Source organism: Bison bison, unplaced genomic scaffold (genome assembly GCF_000754665.1).
Source record: "Bison bison bison isolate TAMUID 2011002044 unplaced genomic scaffold, Bison_UMD1.0 scf7180017864193, whole genome shotgun sequence".
NCBI lineage: Eukaryota > Metazoa > Chordata > Mammalia > Artiodactyla > Bovidae > Bison > Bison bison.
In genome coordinates, this window is record NW_011494765.1 from 2,422,633 (window position 1) to 2,444,351 (window position 21,719).

A 21,719-nucleotide genomic window follows, 5' to 3' on the forward strand; every position below is an offset into this window, starting at 1 on the left:
GATCCTTGACATTCTCAAAGGAAAGACAGCGTATTTCAATCAGGATAAAAACCAATTATATATGTGCACGTATATATGTTTTACACACACCCGTCCATGTCTTCATGAAAGAAACATCCAGAAAACAAATGAAAAGCTCAATAAAAGGTTTAGAAGATAAAGGCGAAGGAATTTCCTAAAGAGCAAAAGACTGGAAGTTGGAAAATAAAAGGCAAAAAAAATCTGAGGACTAGACCAGAAGGTCCAATACTTGAATGACAGAAATTCTCAAAAGAAGAAAACAGAGGGGAGGAAATCACTGAAAAAACTCAAGAAAATGAGCAGAATTTCCAGACTGAAAGGACTCACGAAGTACATGCCAAGTACCATAGTTAAAAGTAAAGCCAGACCAGGGCACTCTGTTAAGTTGAAAACCCTAGTGACAAAGAGAAGAGCCTATATGTTTCCAGGGACTGAACAAAGGTTAGATGAAAGATCCAGAATTAGAATGCTTTGTACTTCTTAAGAAATACTAGGGAAAAAAAAAAGAGAGAGAGAGAAATACTAGAAATATTGAAGATAGAAAGCAATGCAACAATGCTTCCCAAATTCTGAAGGGAAATAACTTCTGACACCAAAACCATCGTTCAGGTGTGAGGGTAAATCAAAGACATTTGCAGAAGTGTGAGACTTCGATTGTTTTATCTCATATTCATCCTTTCTCAGAAGGCTCGATTTTGCTAGAGATGCTGCACCAAAATGAAAAAACAAACCAAATGAGACAGTAATACAGTGTCCAAGAGGAAGATAGGGGATTCAGGAAACAGGGGATCCAATATAAAAGAGAGAGAAAGAATTCCCAGAATAATAATAAAAAGAGATTCTGGGATGAGAGCTATGTAGTATGTGTAGAGGGTACCGGTCCAGAGGCTCTGGGAGATAATTTGTTCCAGAGATAAAATGATGCATCTGAACAGCTGGAAAGATAAGACGACTGGTGAGGAGCTTGGGGTTGAATCTGTGATAAGTTCAGGGGAAAAAAAACCAATAAGGAGCAAAGATAATATTATTTGCTCCAGGCAAAGTAGAAAGTTGCACAGGAAAGAAAAACTTTACTGTGTGGCTTAGCTGTTAAAACCATTGTACAGGACCTTCCTGGCAGTCCATTGGTTAAGACTCTGATTTGCCCACTGTATATGGGCTCCCCATTTCATTTCTAATGATCAGTTTGTTCTCGATAATTTAATTTTTTAGAGAAGTAATAGTGCATGTGCCATCAACACCAAACAAACACAAAAATCTTTCCATTATTCCACTGTTATCCTGGGGCTAAGGATATAGAAATCTAGAATCAAATCATGATATATAATTCCAATTATGCACAGTGGTGTTTTTTTAACAATCAACATCCAATACTCATTCTACATCCAAACGACACTGGAAAGAACAGGTACATAACATGAATGATATTCTTGATATTATAAAAGATGGTATCAAATAATGTCCAATTAAATTAAGTAGAAATTAACAGACTGCTAAAATACTTTAAATGCACATTAGATCATAGTAAGCAATTCACTTGATCTGGTGCATCAACATACTCTGTTACATTATTAAACTGAAGCAAATGACTCCGTTTCATTGACAAAGACACAGAACACTTTTTTGAACACATTTTGAAGACACAAAATGCTTGGACTCCTCTGGCTTGTATGTTTAATTGGGGTAGTGAATAAACCTTTTCCTTCAGCAACTTACCACTCTCTCAAAAAGATAAAAAATGACAATAGCACACACAGGATTTCAGAAAGTACATAGCTAATTTTCCTAAAAATCAAAAGCTGTAATGTTAAACTGGATGGAATGGGTAGCAGGAAACATACTGAACAATTTAGGGAGGATTGGATGCTCCTGGAATTCAGACTTTAAAAAGTGAAACTAAGCATGAAAATTCGATGGAAAACATAAGCATCGGGTCGGCTTTCTTGGCTAGCAGACATTTCTACTGCTCCTATGATATAAACCTATTAATGTTTGCTTCTCCATTTATTTATATGAATACCCACAAAAGAAATAACTTTAATTGGCATATCAGTGTTTCTAGCGTATTTCTGAGCATACTGACCACTAATGAAATATTCTAACTACATACAAAGGACTCCAAAAGCTCTTGTTTTCATTTTCCTGTAAAATATATAGTTTGAATTATAACATCCAACTTTAAAGGGTCTTGCTGCTGCCATTCTTTACACAACCACTGAAAACCTGTTTCAACAGCAAAATACAAAACAAGGAATTTTCACATTCGGTCCCTGCTACTTATTTCAGCATCCAGGGTCATCATTGTTCACTTACTGTCACAAATTAAAAAATAAATAAATTAATTAAGTGCATCTAAAACAATCTGTGTAGATATTCAGTGACTCTAACTACATAACATGGGATAGAAATTTCACTTAAACTATAGTAGCTCAGTGTGTAGAGGGGAAAAAGTATGAAAACTGGAAAAGAAAATTTGCCCATATACTTCCACCTCTAAAAAAGAAAATTATTCTGCATTATATAACAAAAATAAACCTCCCACCAGAGATCTTGGAAATCTTGCATATTTTTTTCCTGCAGGAGGATTTATTAGTTTCCACTGAGTGTCCATTCATGCGTTTTCTTCTTGTTTCTAGTCATAGCACCAGATCCTGACTAGCATGCACAACCTCAAAAGAAAAGAAAGACTAAATACAAATTGTGTAAAATTAAATAAAATAAAGCAAAATAAAAAGGCACATGTTCAGGCTGGTTACCTCGGGGTGGTGCCGTAGTGTCTAACGTGCGATGGAGTGCACGGAACTTACCTTGTAAGCAACACTGTTGGATGAATCGACAATGATGAACAGCGGCTTCCTTGTGAAGGGGTAGAGGTCTCCAGGATGGAGGCTGGGGAAACAACAAGGACGGGAACAGTGAATGACTGTACAACTCTATCGGCCGAGCCTCAGAAATCTTATTCTTCAGTTTGGTCTACTCACATCTCTTTTTCATCACAGCACTGAGAGAAAAACAAAGGTTAATTAAGCAGAAGACCAAAAAAGTCTGTATCTATTGGGGTAGACAAGTGAGCAGTTTTATTTGGGGGAAAAAGAAAAAAAAAAAAAGACATAATAATTATTCAAGAATATTCAAGCTAGGGACTTCCCTGGTGGTCCAGTGGTTAAGAATCCGCCTTCCAATGCAGAGGACGTGGCTCTGACCCCTGGTCAAAGAACTAAGATCCCACATGCCACAGGTCAACTAAGTCCTTGTGCTAAACTGCTGAGCCTGCCTGCTAGAGCCCACAAGCCACAACCAGAGAGACGCCTACGTCTCACAATGAATGCTTCTGCTTGCTGCAAGAAGACCTGACACAGCCAGATGAATAATAAATAAGTATTTTTAGAAGAGAATATTCAAGCTAAAGAGAAGTCTATACATTTAAAGATGGATTAAACACACATGAAAATCTCAGAAGTCAGCATTTAGGGACTTATCTAATATTTTTAAAAGTTCCTCCTAAGAACAGGTGAAAGTGAAAGTGAAGTGGCTCAGTCGTGTCCTACTCTTTGCGACCCTATGGACTGTAGCCTATCAGGCTCCTCAGTCCATGGAATTTCTAGGCAAGAGGACTGGAGTGGGTTGCCATTTAACACAACCAGATTTCTATTTCAATGAGTCTTTCAAAATCCATATCCAATTTAAATATTTTTAATGTTTTAAGCCACGGGTCCCCAAACTCTGGGATCTAATGCCTAATGATCTGAGTTGGAGCTGATATTATAATAATAATAAAAATAAAGTGCACAATGCATGTAATACGCTTGAATCATCCAAAATCCATCTCCTCCACCCTGTGCCGCGGAAAAACTGTCTTCCACAAAACCTGTCCCTAGTGCTGAAAAGGTTTGGGACCGCTATTTTAAGCTATATCTCAATTTTGCAGACAGTAAGTGACAGCTCCCCCCTTACTATTGCCTACATTTCCCCTGAACATTTGCGTTGGAATCAGCTGGGGTGCTTGTTATAGATACAGATTCACTGGTCCACGGAAGAACTACTGGACCCAAAGTCCAGTAACATGCATTTGAGGGTCACTTCTTTAGATCACAATATCGGTGTGCATGCTCTTTCCCCGGGTTAGCGGACAATGCATGTATGTGTATAAATATTAATGTAAATGTAAATATACAAAATGATGTGTCAATGAGCAGTATCATCAAACCCCAATATATCTCAAATACAGGTTTTTCTAATATAAATCACTTACAAGTAAGGTCAACTATAGCACCAACACATGGCTTGGGGAATCTTTCACTATTACATGTATAATAATTGAAACATTTCCCTCTCTGCTCTTCCTTAGCCACTCTTTAATTTGAAGAGTTATGTTTTTATGTAAAGTGTTATTAGAAACACAGTTTCAAGCAAGTCCAGTTTCCTCTGTAATAAAATTGCTATCTCTCAGCTAGAGAAATCCTAGAGCCAAAAACAGCCCAAGCAGTGAATGTGTTGAGCAAACATTCATGGATGAAATTTACCTGAAATCATACAGCTAACTTCAGTTTTGCTGTATTATACCAGAACCTTATAAGGTTTATAACAGAATCTTATGTTAAAATGTTTATGTTGATATTAACATGGATCATGTCCTGAATTATTATTTATGTACATATTTATTGCCTCTTCCAACTTGAATGAATAGATATCCAGTGACTTAATGATGCCTGACATATAACAAATAGGCAATAAAAATTGTTTAAATATAAGCCAACAATTCTAAATGCCTAAGATAGTCAGAGCCTGAAATATTGCTGGAATCCAGATAAGTGTTATGAACAGTTGTCTGAGGGGACATTTCTAGTACTAGAAAACAGTCCCCACTTCACTTAAGATAGAACTTTAATTTTTATAATAGGGAAAGACACCTGAATACATACCAATGCATTTCCTTGTGGGACTGATTTCGTTTGTGGATGGCATCTCCATTTATAATATCTCGGTTACTATTAGTAAGTACCCCTCCAAAATCATAAGGACCTATAAAAACAGAAGGGAAGAATCCTAGACTTCAGTTGGAAAGTAACACTAATATGATGTTCAAATACAAAGGTACCGGGTGAATCTCTCACTGATACAAGCGGAAGATAATTTTAAAATTTTTTATTAATTTAAAATTTAACACTTCAATTTAACACAGAATTTAAATATTTCAGCATGTTGCCTGTTTCAGCATTTTAAAAGATCATTGTCATTAGTTCTTCAGATAATAATGAGAAACAAAACAAAAATCTACTGTATCCCATTATTCTGGTTTTTTTTTTTTTTTTAGCAAGGAATAGGATTTATTAGAGAGAAGGAAAGTACAAAGCTCGCAGCATAGACACTGAGAGCAGGGCTATTCTGGGTTAAAAAAAAAAAAAAGCGATGGAGATCTGGGATGTTCAAAATGATCTTTTCATTACAAGCAAAATTAAAATCTCAAGTTCAACAAATAAAATTACTTAGATAAAAGAGTTGCAGAATGAAGTCCTAATGATTTTTTAAAATATAATTTTAGGGCTTCCTTGGTGGCTCAGACAGTAAAGACTGCTTGCAATGTGGGAGACCAAGGTTCAATGATTTCTTAAATTTAATTTTAAGTGAGTCACTAATTGTAAAATGTAGGGGAATCTTTGAGTACGACTTGAAAATTCTCATTGACAAAAACTTCATGTAAAAAAAGAACTGTCAAATATCAGTGTAGGGGGAAAATTCATTATCATTACTATTTTATCAACCACTGTAATTCCAGTTCAGGAATTAGCCTTTTCCCACTGGTGCTATCAGTTAGTTAAACTCTTGTGTAAATGGAACAGCAAGTATGAGATGTGAGAAAAAATCTCTCTCAAAGGCCCATTCAGTTAGTACCTACTGTACTTTGAAAAAAGCAAAACAAGAGATATCAACGTGATAGGTGGGGGTGCATAATATTTGATTTAATGCCATGTTATAAGACATGGAAATAATTATTTACAAATAAAATCATTAACTTCATTACCAAAAAACTAGTTCATGATTTTGCAACACTTTTAATATTAATGTTATGCTTTACCCCTTAAAAAACTACTGCAGTGAAAATACTGAGATTTATTTTGTTTTGTTTTCATTTTAACACTTTAAGAGGATCTGTAGGTCATGCAAGGAAGATGGCAGGGACATGCATTGTATAAAGGAATGCAAATTTCAACAAACAAATGAGGAGGAAAATGCTAAGGATGTTAAGAAAAAAATTTCTGTCCAGATAAAGATTTAACTGCCTTGTTTACTTCCAAGTTACTCATCAATTTCGACCAATTTCATATATTCTAAACTCATATGTTCTGGACCATTTCACGGTTTTATTCTGAAATAGCATCCCAATATTCTACAGATTAAATTGGTAAGACCAAAGAAAGGACACAAAACAAAATCATGTCAAGGACTTGAACTTTCACAGGTACAAAAGTGCACTGATTTCTACAAGACTGTCAGCCACAGTGAAGCCTCTGACCAGATTCTCTAACGCACAAAAGGCTCAGAAAAATTCAATGATGTGAAGCAGTAATTGGTTAGTCCCTGTATAATATAAATATATATATGTTTGCTTTTAGCAAATTTGTTAGCGACGTATGTATGCAACATGTGAATTTACTGATGATTTTTTTAACTTCATGTATAAGACTTCAGCAAATAAAATAGGTATCTACAAGACTGCCAATTCAGCAAATAGACCAAGTTTCAAATTCAGGAGCCTCTCTAGAAAGCGTGAGACGGTTCATGGGCTACGGGCCATCGCCTTGTAGAAAATAAAGAGAATTCAAGCCCTGCTCACAACAGGGAGCATTCCTTTATTGTACCTTCACTATCAGAACGACCTGTGGGGAAAACGCCAGTGGCTGACAGGTAAATCAGAAGCACGCTATTGGCAGGCAGCTCCTGAAATGAAAGAAAATCACACATACAAAACGACAAACAGAAAACAACAGTTTCATTGAAAGTTCGTGACATTTTAAAGTTGTGAGGAGGGCTTCCCTGGAGGCTCACAGGTAAAGAATCCACCTGTCAATGCAACAGACACAGGTTCGATCCCTGGTTTGGGAAGATTCCACGTGCAACTAAGCCCGGGGACTTATTAAACCATCCAATCGGCAGTAGTGACGGGCGGTGTGTACAAAGGGCAGGGACTTAATCAATGCAAGCTTATGACCCGCACTTACTGGGAATTCATCATTCATGGGGAATAACTGCAATCCCTGATCCCATCACTAACGGGGTTCAACGGGTTACCCACGCCTGCCAGCATAGGGTAGGCACACGCTGAGCCAGTCAGTGTAGTGCGCGTGCAGCCCCGGACGTCTAAGGGCGTCACAGACCTGGTATTGCTCAATCTTGGGTGGCTGAACGTCACTTGTCCCTCTAACCACAACTACTGGGCCCGTGCCCTCTACAGCCTGTGCTCCGCAAGAAGAAAGGTCACTGCAATGAGAAGCCCGAGCACCCCAACTAGACAGTAGCCCTGCTCACTGCAAGTAGAGAAAAGTCCGTGTGACGACAAAGACACAGCACAGCCGAAAATAAATACACGAGCAAGTTGTGGGGGAAACGAGGACCTAATTTAACATATTATGGTCTTCTTCAAGAGAAAAATCATTCTTGTTACTTCCAACTTGCAATTGTCTACACAGCAGAGATTCATTAATCTGTAACTACAGCCCAAACTTTTGAAGATATTCTCTGCTTCAAAAACATCATTTAAAGAATGTTCTCTGAAAACTTAAATCAGAGACATAAAGATCCCGACTACAGGTCTAAAAGACAAGCTTCCGTCTGTGCCTTTCTCTATACAAACTGAGCGGAATCCCCTACTCCGTGGTTCTTTCAGATGACCAAAATGTTTCCCAGAGTAGCCTGAATTTGGAACACACTTACACAATCTGCTCCTGCTTTTCAGTTCTGCACTGACTGTTAGGCCTAAGCAGCTGAGTAAGAAAAATCCAGATGAAGTAGAATGATAATTAATCAATATTCTCATTAATTAATGGTAGGGATCATTCCTAATGTCATACGCAATTTCTACTCCAAAAATAGCTATGATTAGGATACTCTAAAGGCAGTTTTCATTTTCATATTTCTCCTAAATTCTTGACTCAAATATTCGAGAGAAGAGTGACTCTCAGGTTCCATTTAAGCCATATTTTTCCCTTACATAGTAGGAAGTACTGGATGATATATACCTTAAAAGATGCTGCTAAGAAAGTGTATAGTTGGCTGAAGGTTGGCTTGTAGAGCAGATACTTGTGGGGGTTTTCTCGCCTGGTGGGCTTGTCAGCTGATTCCTATATTTACACACAGAAAACAATGCAAACACAGTTGGTCTTCTGCGTCCGTAGGTTCCGCATCCATGGATTCACCCCACCACAGATAAAAAATATTCGAAAAATATTTTCCAGGAAGTTCCAAAAATCAAAACTTGAATTTGCTGTGCACCAGCAACTATATACATAACATTTACATTGTATTTACAGCTATTTACATATAATTTACATTCTGTTAGATGTTATAAGTAATCTAGAGATGATTCAATGTATATGGGAGGATGTGTATAGGTTATATGTAAACATTATGCAAAAACTTTATATGAGGGACTTGAACATCTGAAAGTTTTGGTATCCAGAAGGTTCCTAGAACCAGTGCCTCGTGGATACAGAGGAATGACTATACAAAACACACCTGACGCGTGGATTATCAATGTCTACTTTTACCCTCCTCTTTATCAAATATCTTTTTTTAAAACTGTCATTATGCTGATCTTTCTCTCCTGTGTCTCATCAGAGTTCTTTATTCACACTCGTGGCATTTGCTGAATAATAGCATTCCATGGACTGCAAGGAGATCCAACCAGTCCATTCTGAAGGAGATCAGCCCTGGGATTTCTTTGGAAGGAATGATGCTAAAGCTGAAACTCCAGTACTTTGGCCACCTCAGGTGAAGAATTGACTCATTGGAAAAGACTCTGATGCTGGGAGGGATTGGGGGCAGGAGGAGAAGGGACGACAGAGGATGAGATGGCTGGATGGCATCACTGACTTGATGGACGTTGAGTCTGAGTGAACTCCGGGGGTTGGTGATGGACAGGGAGGCCTGGCGTGCTGCGATTCATGGCATCACAAAGAGTTGGACACGACTGAGCGACTGATCTGAACTGAACTTATGAGGAGCAGAAGCAGCAAACTGCAAATGTAGGGAGAAAAATCACCTGCATTCCTGGTTTATTCATCTGGGAAGCTAAATTCATTGGCTCCCTTTCCAGGGCTTGTAACATCCGGAACATGTCAACAGTTAGTTCACTGAACTTAACCTGCAAGGAAAACAAGTCTGACCGTTAATGTAGTACACAGACCTTAAAGTGTTCAATCACATTGTTACTTTTGACTTTCATATGTACCTGATGACACTGGATAGTTTATTCTCCAGCATTTTATTATGAAAAAATTTAAAAGATAGAAAGTTGAAAAAAATTATACAGTGACACCCAAATGCTCAATAGCCAGATTCTATAACGTTAGCATTTCTTTATATTTGCTTTGTAACATCTTGCCCTATCTATTAATCCATCAATTTCCAGTTTTTTTTTTTTTTTTTCTGGCACACCACACTGCATGAGGGATCTTTCCCAACCAGGTATTGAAGTGGAAGTGCAGATCTTAACCACTTGGACCACCAGGGAAGTCCCCCCACAGGCAGATTTTTTTCTTTTTCTTTTAAAAAACAGTCATGTAAACACAGAGACCTATATTATATCCCATAAAACATGCTGGCTGTTGGCAAAACAATGAGGCTGAAGTACAACCATGGCCCATTTTAAAATCACTGTATTACATTTTGGCACCACATAATGTTTAAGTCTGTATCCTGGGAATACCCTGGCAGTCCAGTGTTTAGGACTCAGAGCTCTCATAGCTGAGGCCCTGATTTCAATCACTAGTTGGAGAACTAAGATACTCACAAGCCACATGGCATGGCAAAAAAACAAATATCCTTTTTCATATTAAATAATACTTCTACAGAACTTTATGTAGGCAAGGTTTTAATTTTGGGGGGGTTTGGGCGGTCTTGTGGGATTAAGTTCTCCAACCAGGGACTGAACAGATGTTAGGATATTTACAAGGAAATCATAATTCTGTAACAATCAAAAGTGCTATTTTTAAGGTGAATTTTAAGCATAATTCCTTCACAATTCTTTACCTGGTTATTACAATTACCAATAATGAGTGCATCAGCCAGAGACAACTGTCCCACAATCATGCCTTGTTCCAGCAATGGGGCTCCTGTTTCAGCAAGGCGATTAGATGTGATAACAATGGTATTATCATCATTTAATACCATTACAGGGTCCGCCTGGAGAACAAGCAATACTGTAAGTGGTTTATAGCCAAGACAAAACATCAATGTAAGAAATTATTCCTTCTTTTTTACATATAGAAATAAATATGTACACCACATATACATTTACTTAAATAATTCTGACAACCTTTCTTGCCAAGAACTGACCTCAATGAAAGCTGCTACTTCTTGAAGTACCAGGTTCCATTCCACTTGATCTTCAGTATTAAAGCGGTGAGTATAATCTTCAATTTCATCTGACAGTTCCTGATTTCCCAGTATCACAAAGGAAAAATGGTTACAGGAAAAAAACACAAAAGATAGCTATATTGTACTATAATCCTGATGGAAACTGTTATAGTTAAGAAGTTTGATTATTATCAATATACAGTACCAATTACAACCAAAACAAAGAGTGAAAATTACATGAACTTGCTTCAAAATCAAAAATTCCAAAATGATACACATCAATAAGATCTTCATAGACACCTAGTGACACACACTACTCAGTGCTAATCAGCAATGACTTTATTAAAAAGAAACTCTTAAAGGTAAACCCCCCAATTTTTAACATTAAAAAAATGAACACAAATTCTTTGGATTCACATCATACTGTTTCTTTTGGAAACAGTCCTATGAGTAACTGGCGATACAGGAAGAAAGTGTGTCAAAACCAGCACGTTATACTGAATCACTTTGCTAGATACCTGAAACTAACACAGTACAGTAAATTAACTATACTTCATTAAAAAAAAAAACAAAACATTAGTATGTTATACTGAATCCCTCTGCTTTATACCTGAAAATAAGACAATACTGTAAATCAACTGCACTTCAATTAAAAAAAATTAGCATGTTATACTTAAGCACCAAAAAAATCAAGACATATACCACTGAAATCACTAACTGAATACAGAGTGTAACCAGAACGTAGCAAGGAATAATTACAGAGATTAAGTGAATGTAGAATGCAGTTAACTCTGATTACCTGAATTACTGAAGGACAGAATGAAGAACACATACTAAAAGAAGGAATAACCAAAACTCATTCATACAACACCTTTATAAAACATTCTGTACTTGTTCTTAACCTAATTTTTCAATTATTTTATCTTAAACTAAATATTTTAACTTTTGTTTGCATTTGCCAACCATTCATTAATGAATGATGAAATGTAAAATGAGCTGAGGGGACAAAAGCAAGAAACTAATACAATTATCTCTGGTAAGTGTGTTTGAAACATGAAGAGAGTTGCAAAAATTTTTTGTCATTACCCTTGTCAGAAGTTACCATGCTCTGAAAGTTGTAATGATTTAGATTATCAAAATTATTTTAACCTTATCTATTTTTAAAAACAAAATTACCAAAAAATAATTAGAAAATAGGATTTTAATTAAAATACATTTACCTTTACCAGATCCTTCACAACATCCATTTTGTTGAGAAGAAGACAAACTACTATAAATCTTGCATAGTATCGTAGCTTCTTAACTACCAACTCAGGTCTGTGGTAGATAAAAGGAAAATTATTCATTACATTAAAAACAAAATTATGTGACTTGATTTTTCTAACTTTCTGATAGTTTTTAAACTCTTTTGATCCTGTTTTGCACAGTTATAAACAGTTTCATATAATCTATAGTTTTTAAATACATTTTTTACCAAAGATTCATTACATTGTTCATTCATACATTAATTTATTCAACAACTATCTACTGAAACTTAGATGCACCAGGTACCATGTTAAATAGTAGATTAAAAAAAGAAACGATATCATAGTCCCTTCCTCACAGATCTTATAGACAGAAACGTATGTAAAATATAGAGGAGACAGATAAATACTTAAAACAGTGGAATAAATATTACAATGATAGCGCTGCAGTGAAAAGGAAAAGAAGAGGAATGCGTTTTTCTTTTCTTTCCTGAGAATGAAGAAAGAGAAGAGGGGGCAGGCCTGGTCACATCTAGTTTTTATTTTAACCATTCCTAATCTGCAGCCTGTAACTAAATTTGCTTTTCTGCCCCAGATTCTTCACGGGGCGGGGGAATAACACAGTTCTGGAGGCAGAAGCCTACTGTGTTCTCCCCTAGGCTGGCTGAGGATTTTAAGCCACCTTTCTATTTCCTCCAAACTCTGTCTCCATATTTTTTTAATTCGGCTTCAGAGGGCAGAGAAGTCAAGATTTTGGCAGCATCAATAGGAGAAACAAAACATGCTATTTGAGCCCACAGAACTGGATCTTGGTGAGAGAAGGCTTCCCAGAGAGAGTAATGTTTATATTAAGACAATAAATAGGAAGACGAGAAGACAGTAGGCAGGAAAATACGAGGTCATCCACTCAATACACTTGAGAGGCAATCCTATCAAGCCTGAAAACTTGAATGACGGCCCCCAGCCCTGCCTGCTGCAGAAGAAGTCCTCATGTGAATCTCACTGGGAAGGGTCCACATCAAGTCCTCCTCATAAGCATTAAGACTGGGATGCGGCCAAGTTTTCAAGTTCAGATCCACATTTTCCACTATCAAACAAAACTCCAGTACTGTCACTGCCAGAGGGGCCATCAAGACTCTCTCTGACAAAGTCCTTCTGGCATGCCAGAATTGCAGCCTTGTCCAACCTGCTAGGACCACTAATTGTAAGATGCTGACTCTTGACACATCTGCCTGAGAAACTGTTTTTCGAGACTGCAACGTCTCCCTCCAGCCTCTGTACACTCAGAAACTTCACCTTCTCCATATCTTAACTCTAACCAGGTTCAGCCTTCGTCCTTCATAACCATTGGGGCTTACAGCTCGGACAAGTGATTATGTGCAAACGTCTCCTACACTCAACAGGACAGGCCGTGGAACAGAGACATTCTGAGAGCTGTCTGTATTTGGTGACAGGCAGTCACCGTGGTGATCGGTGGAACGTACCACTCCTCCTGGCTTTGACATATTCCTTCGGTACTGAGACAATGCAGGGAGAACTTGACCTCTGGAGGAGAGATGCCTCTTAAAGCAACTGTGAAATTGTGGAATACTTTCTTACTTAGTTTTAATCTACCAGCTGTTGGTTTTAGCAGCTGTCACCAACTGCTACCTTGATGGCCCCCAGCCCTGTGTGAATTAAGAAACAACCAATTTTACCAACTGAACAAACTCCTTCCTAAAGTATAGGGAACAAAATCAAGATTTTATATACTGAAGTGTCCTTTGACTCTAAGTTAGTTTGATTCTGAGCCTAAGAGATTTCATTGTCCTGGTTCCAAACAATTCTAGCTCAGTTCATCTGCCCAGCTCTAGGAGGCAGCACAGAGAAACAAGTCATATGGGCTGGTTTGCTCTTAGGACAGTAAGTGATTTTATTAAGTCAAACTATTGGGTTTTAAGCCAAGGGACCTAAGACCAATTTCCCTTGTGTCAAATTAGAAAATGCATAAAAGTGAATTATGCAAGGTATTTTACTATTGCTTAAAATAGGTCTTTGCTTATATGTATTTTTCACTCAATAAAGTGTTACATACCCCTTCTGTATTTTTGAGAGATAATTTATCTCATCAAGAATTCAGAGAAATTATACAACATGAATGCAAAAAAAAAAAAGGGGGGGGGACTTGGAAGAAATGTATCTGTAGTGAAAATGTGTGAAGCAAGCCATAAGAAATTCTGAAAGAAAAGTAACTGATGCAACTTCATGAAGTAAGGCAAAGCCAAAAAGACCTGGGGGGAAAATGTAGAATTCAGCGTCTACATACCTTGTTTCAAGCAAATTTCTCCAGACAAGTCTGAACAAGATTTGCAAGGGAATGAAGGGGATTTACCAGAGTGGGGCTTTCCCCAAAATGTTGCTATTTAGCTGGAAAGCTTATGACAGCCAACCACAAAGTATTCTCTAGAAAAATGTCAAAACTACATTTTATTCTTTTTCTAACAGAATATAATCTTTTCACTTAGATAATGACTGTGAGTTCTGTTACTGGGAGTAGGGAGAATACTCAGATCTTTCAACAATTCTTGAATCCTAGCAACAAAGATTCTCCAGCAGATTCCTGATTTCAACAACTCTATCCTCATCTGAATCTACCTGTACCCCAAATGTGTCTGAGACTCCCATGAAAAGGTAATCATCTAAAAAAGATGATTGTACAGCTTCTTTTCATTTTCTTCTCCCACCCAAGCCGGACACATAATAAGTGGGGATGAATAACTTTAACATGACTTTTTTTCCATAACAGTGAAGCTACATGACTGTAAAACGGTATTGGATTTATAAAAGAAAAATCAAACACCATTATACATTTTTCTTTAGTCCCTACGTGGCAGTTTCCAATAGGTTTTGAATGTATACAAACTAAGATGATATAGGCTACAGAACAAAGGTATCAGCTAAGCCTCATTTTGGAGCTGTTTCTTTTCTATGAAACTTCATGTGACCCCAATCTCTGATAAAGAAATAACCCACCCTTCTTTGGGCTCTGACCCTAGCCTGGTATTGTGACATCTCTCACAACATCCATGATATTTACTGCTTTTAGGTAACACACTTCCATATGCTTAAGAAGGCCTCATATATAGCAGGCACTCAATAAAGCCCATTAAATGAATAAAAGTTATAAACAAATGCGTGCTTTTCTGCCTAATTTCCACACACTAAAAAGTTTCAGTGCTTTATCTTCCTCTTTCTAAAACAGAAGGTGCATACCTGTCCTCTTTATTGACTTGAGAATAGTAAGATCTCTGTCTGATTGCAGAATAGAAGGAGAAAGCCTCATTCAGATAGCTGGTCTCAGATGTGCGTAGGCTATGAGAGAGAAAGAAAAACTTAAGTATGACAGTGTCTCAGACTCTTCACCGTGATAAATACTTGTTTTGTTACTCCTCTCTTCCTCTACTGGAAGGGATGGGAACGACTACACTAGATTTGAATCACCAAAGCAATAATCGTATTACCCATAAGATGTATGAAAAGAATAATAATTATAATTAAAAAAAAAAAAATACCTCCCCTCTGCTCCCAAGCCTTTTTTGATAGCAACCCAAAGTACACATTATTCTCATTCTTCGAAGGGCTTCTCCAAACAGCATTCTACTCACTTAAATCTTTCCTGGGATTAAAGGCCTGGGACCAGTGGACTGACAAATGGACCCTGATCCGTGTTAATCTTCATAGGATGCTGATAAGTTGGATTTTTTATTCAACATTTCTAGTTTGTTTGTTTTTTAATTGAAGTATAATTGGTAGCTCAGCTGGTAAAGAATCCACCTTCAATGCAGAAGACCCCGGTTCAGTTCCTGGGTTGGGAAGATCTGCTGGAGAAGGCATTAGGCTACCCAATCCTGTATTCTTGGGACTCCCTGGTGGCTCAGACGGTAAAGAATCTACCTGAAATGTGGAAGACCTGGGTTCAATCCCTGGGTTGGGGAGATTCCCTAGAGGAGGGCATGGCAACCCACTCCAGTATTCTTGCCTGGAGAATCACCATGGACAGAGGAGCCTGGCAGGCTATATAGTCCACGGGGGTGCAAAGAGTTGGACATGACTGAGTGACTAAGCACAGCACATAGTTACACACAATAACATCGCTAGTTTTACAAGGGATTTCTTAAGAAAATATCCTACCAGGAAAAGTGATTTTAATGGTGGGAATCTGAGTGGCATGCCAAAAGACAGGAAGAGGAAGGAATTTTCTGGCCAACTAAACTACAAATGGTCCAAGCCTTTTATGAAATGCCTGATACAACTTAATGATAATGCGATGTCTGGATCCTAAATGGAGCTCTCTTCTTTCACTGACACATGGGTGGGACTATACAGATGTAGTCAAAATATCTTTATTGACTTCATGTACCTTTCAGACATAGCATACAAGGATTGGTTTTAAAGTATCCTCCTGAAAACCACTCATTCAAACAAACATACCAGTTATGTTATGTCTCCGGAAAGGATCAAGATTCAAGTGAAGCCATTAAGAACCATAAATTCATTTAGTATTTTTCTTATCTAAAACCAAGGGTCATACTCCTTTAAGTTTACAAATGAATCTGACCGAATGAACTGTTTGGAAGGTGAGCCTTTGAAGCAAATAATGTCACTTTGATTATGGAAGGTCACTTTAAAATGCTGTCTTAATCAAGATGATCTGAACTATTAGAATTTCAAGTGTAACTCGTCCGCGTTCCCTCCTGCTGGATATGCACTGATGCATACTCCTGCATGCTGTGTTTGAATCCGGAGCGCGCTTTATCTCCCCACTCGCAGCTCACTTACTAATAATGGTAGTAGAGCTGCCCGATCTTAGAAGCAATTTCCCCTATTTGCCACCGCTTCAAGCCGTACCGATTATCCAAGACTTGTCTGTTTTACACAGGAGATAAGAAAATAGAAATGAGAGACTATAAATTTAAAAAATAACCAAATGTGTTAATTTCACAGGATAGAGTATCACCCAATTCACCATGAAATTTTGAGTACATAAACTGAAATTCATGAATTTTTCATGAGATTTTAACATAAGCACTCAAATTCAAAAACCATTTACAAAGTGTCTATTTAGAGTATACTGAAATACAAAAATAAACTTCTCTGAGCTACGTTCATGGAAATTAGAAGCAACCCCCTCCCCCAATAGCTTTGGCCAATAAACAATACCTATTTCAGGATGAAATCATGAATCTGCCTACCTACTTAATCTGAATCATTTCAAATATGATATTGTCTTTAAAAGTCAGATACTATTACACTTGAAAAACTTAAATAAATAGGGGGAAAAAATCAATTTATTTTCTTTTGGTAACAAAGATGAAATGAGATACACGAAGAGATAAAAAGCACTGAGGTAGTAACAGTCAAAACTGTGACTAACAAAAAAAACTTTAAAAATTCTTTACCGATGCTGCTGCTGGAATTTCCAGAGTTTGGTGTAAACATCAAAAGTTCTTCCAAAATAGGACTGCCACTGCTTCTGTCCATATTGTGGCAAATCTCTGTAATGACAAGTAAACATCTATTAATTTTAAAACTCGGACACTCCTTGGAAATTAAGTCTTGTGATGATACAAACTGGCCAGATTTAAAGCATTTTCAATTCAGGCTTATTTATTTTTAAAAGTTACAATTTTTAGAGCAAAAACAGTTGTATTGTGGGGGTCTAGGACACGTTCTTTCTTGTTTCTCTTTCCTGCCTCTAACAGTTCATTCTTCATCTCCTCTGTAGATCCTCTCCCCTGACCTTGGGTGATCTTATATACTGTTAACTTCCACGTCTGTCTTCAGCTAAGAACTTAGCACTTGGAAAAACACTGCGTTAGGGAGTAAATCTAGAAGTGGATATGCAGGTGGTGGTGGTGTTCTCAACTGTTCCCGCCCCTCCCAAACGTGAAACTATATATCCTTGTCCTTGGGCTTGGTTATATAACTTGCTTTGGCCAATGAAATGTTATCTACAACATGTCTGAGAAGAAGATATAAGAAGTATTACATGATTCAGCATTTTTACTTTTCTCTCTGAACTAAGACCAAGATAAGGCTGTTCTTCAGCCTGGAACACAGAGTTAAACACATTTAATGGGGCCTCAGAACTGCAGACAACTTGTAGCTTAACATGAGAGTCAGAAAGAAATCCCTAGTAAGGTACTAAAATTTTGGAGTTATTACAGCAGCCTTCTTTAGGAAAAGCTGCTAAAAAAGAAACCAGAACCAGGACTGAGTTATTGCCCTAAGAAATAGTATGGGACACCGGCACTGGGATTGAAACTGTTACTGAAGGCTAACATATAATACAGAGGCAAAATGCACTTGCCTGCAATAACTTGGAAAGTAGATAACGTGACTAATGAACTTGTGGATTTATACAAATACACCAGGGAACAGTATGCTATTAGACACACTTCACAAAATACCAGAAAGATAAACTCACTAAAGAACTAGCTGCAAGTAGGGCTGAAAAGGAAAAGAGGAAATCCACAAACTCCAGAACTTTCAATACTGAAAAGCACAATTTTTAATGTGTTAGATGTAAAAGACCCAACTGAGAAATGATAGCTATAAATGCCACCTAAGACAGTCTCATCCCTAGGGGAAAACCTCTTCATGAAAGCTTGTGAAAACATTTATGAAAGTGGCCCCAAGTACATTCTTTCAAAGGGACAAAATAGATGTGGAGAAAGAATCAAAGGATTTGGCTGTCTTGTAGAAGCCTGATAAACTCAAGGTATTTGTAACAGAGTCTACAAGAGAAAGAGGGAAGTGTCTCAAAATATTGTAGGTTTAGCTATTGGTACATGGAGGCTAACCTAAACCAAACAGATAGAGCCAACGAAATCTTGAGAGCATTTCATGTCAAAAAGGAATAATAATCACTCACTGATTAGAGCATGGTACACTTATCTCACTCATGCAACTGTGGACAGCCAGTAGTGGATGGTCTCCCTTGAATGTCCAGCCTGGCTGGTGGCTAGGGTGCCGGGCCACGTGTTTCTCATCATAAAACAGGCTACCTCTGTTTACACGAGGGTGGTTGCAAGGATCCCAAGAGTAGCAAAACAGAGGGTGGCTCTGTTGTGCAATTTTCTTTTCAAGTCTCTGCATCATATTTGTACTGTCCCATCAGCCAAAGCAAATTCATGGCCCAGCCCAGTGTCAGTGTGAGAGGGAGATAACTCATGGGCATAGACAAGGGGAAGGGAATGACTTTTATAAACAATCTGTGAGAGACTTTATCTTTTTCTTTTATTTCAATTTTGAAAATAAGTCTCTTAGAAAACAAAAATACTATACAGTGTATAAAACAAGAAATAAAAAAATAGCTTATTGCTTTTTCCTTCTAGTCCCCAGAAATAACCACAATTAAAAATGCATTTTCTATATACATTTAAATATGTCAGTCTTTCTATTGTTTTACATAAGTGGGATCACACTAAATATAATATTCTGTAACATGCCTTTTTAATTTAATATATCACATGTTTCTTTAATGCAGATAGAGTTATATCAATATTTACTGTGTACAATATAGTATATAATGAATCAATTCACTCAACCAATCTCTTCCTGATGGACATTTACACTGCTTCCAGCTTTTCCCTGTCATAAAAATGCTGCAATAAACATTATCCTACTAATAAACTTGAAGAGTTATATGATATGAATAATAGGCAAATTTCTGTAAGTGGAATGAGTAAAAGAAGATTTGCATTTCTGTACCAGATGTTCCCTGGTGGCTCAGATGGTAAAACATCTGCCTACAATGCGGGAGACCCGGGTTCAATCCCTGGGTAGGGAAGATCCCCTGGAGAAGCATATGGCAACCCACTCCAGTACTCTTGCCTGGAAAATCCCATGGACAGAGGAGCGTTGTAGGCTACAGTCCATGGGGTCGCAAAGAGTCGGACACGACTGAGCGACTTCACATACATACATACATACATACCAGATGTTAAGACAATGAGGAAAAAAGCAAAAGGTTTTTCTACCCAAACTTTTCAGATACTACAAGAGTGAGCTAGTAACTTCAGTTTTAAATTTATTTCCATTACCCTATTAGGATAAGGAGAAACTCATTTCAGATTACAGAATAGGTTAACTATAGATACTACTGATAATTTCTAAATTCATCACAAGTTTTTATCTTTTTTACATCTCCATGGATCTCTAGTGAGACGTTGCATTAGGAAGAGCTAATAAGTTATTTTTAAATTGAAATTGCTGCTAGAATCTTTAAGACTCTTATCAAGTAGTTACTGCTAGGAAGACTGTATTTTATATAAAAGCTTTACACAACATTAACTTCAGGGAAACTGACAACCCTTGATTGTTTGTGAGATACCATGTAAAGTCTCCAGGCAAATTTTCAACTAGGCATTTGCCTACAAGTTCTTTTGCATTTTCAAAACTGACAGATTTAATAAACCTAAGTAATACATCATATTAAGGGAGAAAACAGAATTAGAGCTCAGTATTTTATTTCACGACTACATAATTTCAGGTGTTTAGTGGAAATGGTTTTAGGGGAAGGGACTTCTCCATGAAGGCTAAAAGCACAAAAAAGTGGTCTAAAAGATTAGAACAAGGTTCAAAACATAAGTTGTAATGTACAAGTATTTTCTGATTTATAGCTGTGAACAATGTTGACTAGATTCTATACTATTTTCATTGAAAGAATTTACAGCATCTACCACTCCAATATGAAGTATCAGCTATAAAGACAGCAATTTCTTTTTCAAAATACGGTTTAAGTTTTTTTAAAAAAACCTCCTAAAGGACAAGTCCCATGGTCACCCTTTTTCTAGTGAAACATACCATAGAAGCTAATATTCAAACAACTCTCATATGATGAGTCTAAACAAAATTAACTAATATACCTTATAAAGAGTTTTAGATAAATTCCTCTACTATTCAGAGCTTGATTCTAGTTTTAAACTCTGAATATATCATTTGGTCATTATTACTGTCAGTAGAGATGGGAAATTAATGGTCCATGGAATTAAATTAAATGGGGCTGTGTGAATTAGCCCATAAGCTAAATGACCTTATATTTCACATTTTGCAAAAGCACCTATGTTATAAATTGGCTGGTCATATTCTTTTCACAAGTCTTGAGAGAAAACTGAAAGTATGACACTAATCTCACTCTCTTTTAAAATCCTCAATTCTATCAACAAAAAGTTGGGAGAACATGAGAAGAAATGTAGTGGAGATGATTAAACCTACTTCTGAGAGATGATTCAAATGTAAAGTTGAGATGTCAAATCATAGGAACTTTCTTACAAGTTTCTACAAATCAACCATCTTTACTAAAGTGAATTAGCTAGGATCACTGATACCTGTAGCATGCGTGCATGCTAAGTCACTTCAGTTACGTCCGACTCTTCGCAACCCCATGAACTGTAGCCCACTAGACTCCTCTGTCCATGGAATTCATCCACAATGATGCCTACTGACACCTAATCCAACAGCCACTTTCTAGTCCTCAGATCAGTCCTCCTTAGAGGGTCACCTTCCTAGAGGTTCCCTATTGGCTCACCACTTCTTCAGCATCTTGTAATTCTTTCTTCTTTCTGTTCTAACGGTCTCTTTCATTAGCTCCTCTTTCTTTAGTCTGGTCCTAAAATGCATGGCTTCTTCAGCAAAATGTTAGTCGCTTCAGTCATGTTCAACTCTTTGTGACCCCATGGACTGTAGCCCTCCAGGCTGTTCTGTCCATGGAATTCTCCAGGCAAGAGTACTGGAGTGGGTTGCCATCTCCTTTTTCAGGGGATCTTTCCAACCCAGGGACAGAACCTGGGCTGCTGCTGCTGCTGCTAAGTCACTTCGGTCAAGTCAGACTCTGTG

General features: G+C 37.4%; 1 protein-coding gene across 5 annotated transcripts in view; it reads right to left on the minus strand.

The window, feature by feature from the left end:
• The window catches only part of SCAI (suppressor of cancer cell invasion), a 119,874-nt gene that overhangs the window by 27,563 nt on the left and 70,592 nt on the right, over window positions 1-21,719 (minus strand). For all 5 annotated transcript variants that reach the window (XR_825621.1, XR_825620.1, XM_010844053.1 and 2 more), the window contains 11 exons: window positions 17,279-17,374; window positions 16,659-16,745; window positions 15,093-15,191; window positions 11,817-11,913; window positions 10,576-10,674; window positions 10,270-10,422; window positions 9,281-9,382; window positions 8,259-8,360; window positions 6,882-6,960; window positions 4,944-5,043; window positions 2,829-2,910 (listed from right to left, as the gene is read on the minus strand). Coding sequence is in view for 3 of the 5 variants with exons in the window: in XM_010844053.1 (XP_010842355.1) it covers window positions 2,829-2,910; window positions 4,944-5,043; window positions 6,882-6,960; window positions 8,259-8,360; window positions 9,281-9,382; window positions 10,270-10,422; window positions 10,576-10,674; window positions 11,817-11,913; window positions 15,093-15,191; window positions 16,659-16,745; window positions 17,279-17,374 (1,096 nt within the window). In the remaining 2 variants the exon portion in view is untranslated. The remainder of the gene's footprint in view (window positions 1-2,828; window positions 2,911-4,943; window positions 5,044-6,881; window positions 6,961-8,258; window positions 8,361-9,280; window positions 9,383-10,269; window positions 10,423-10,575; window positions 10,675-11,816; window positions 11,914-15,092; window positions 15,192-16,658; window positions 16,746-17,278; window positions 17,375-21,719) is intronic.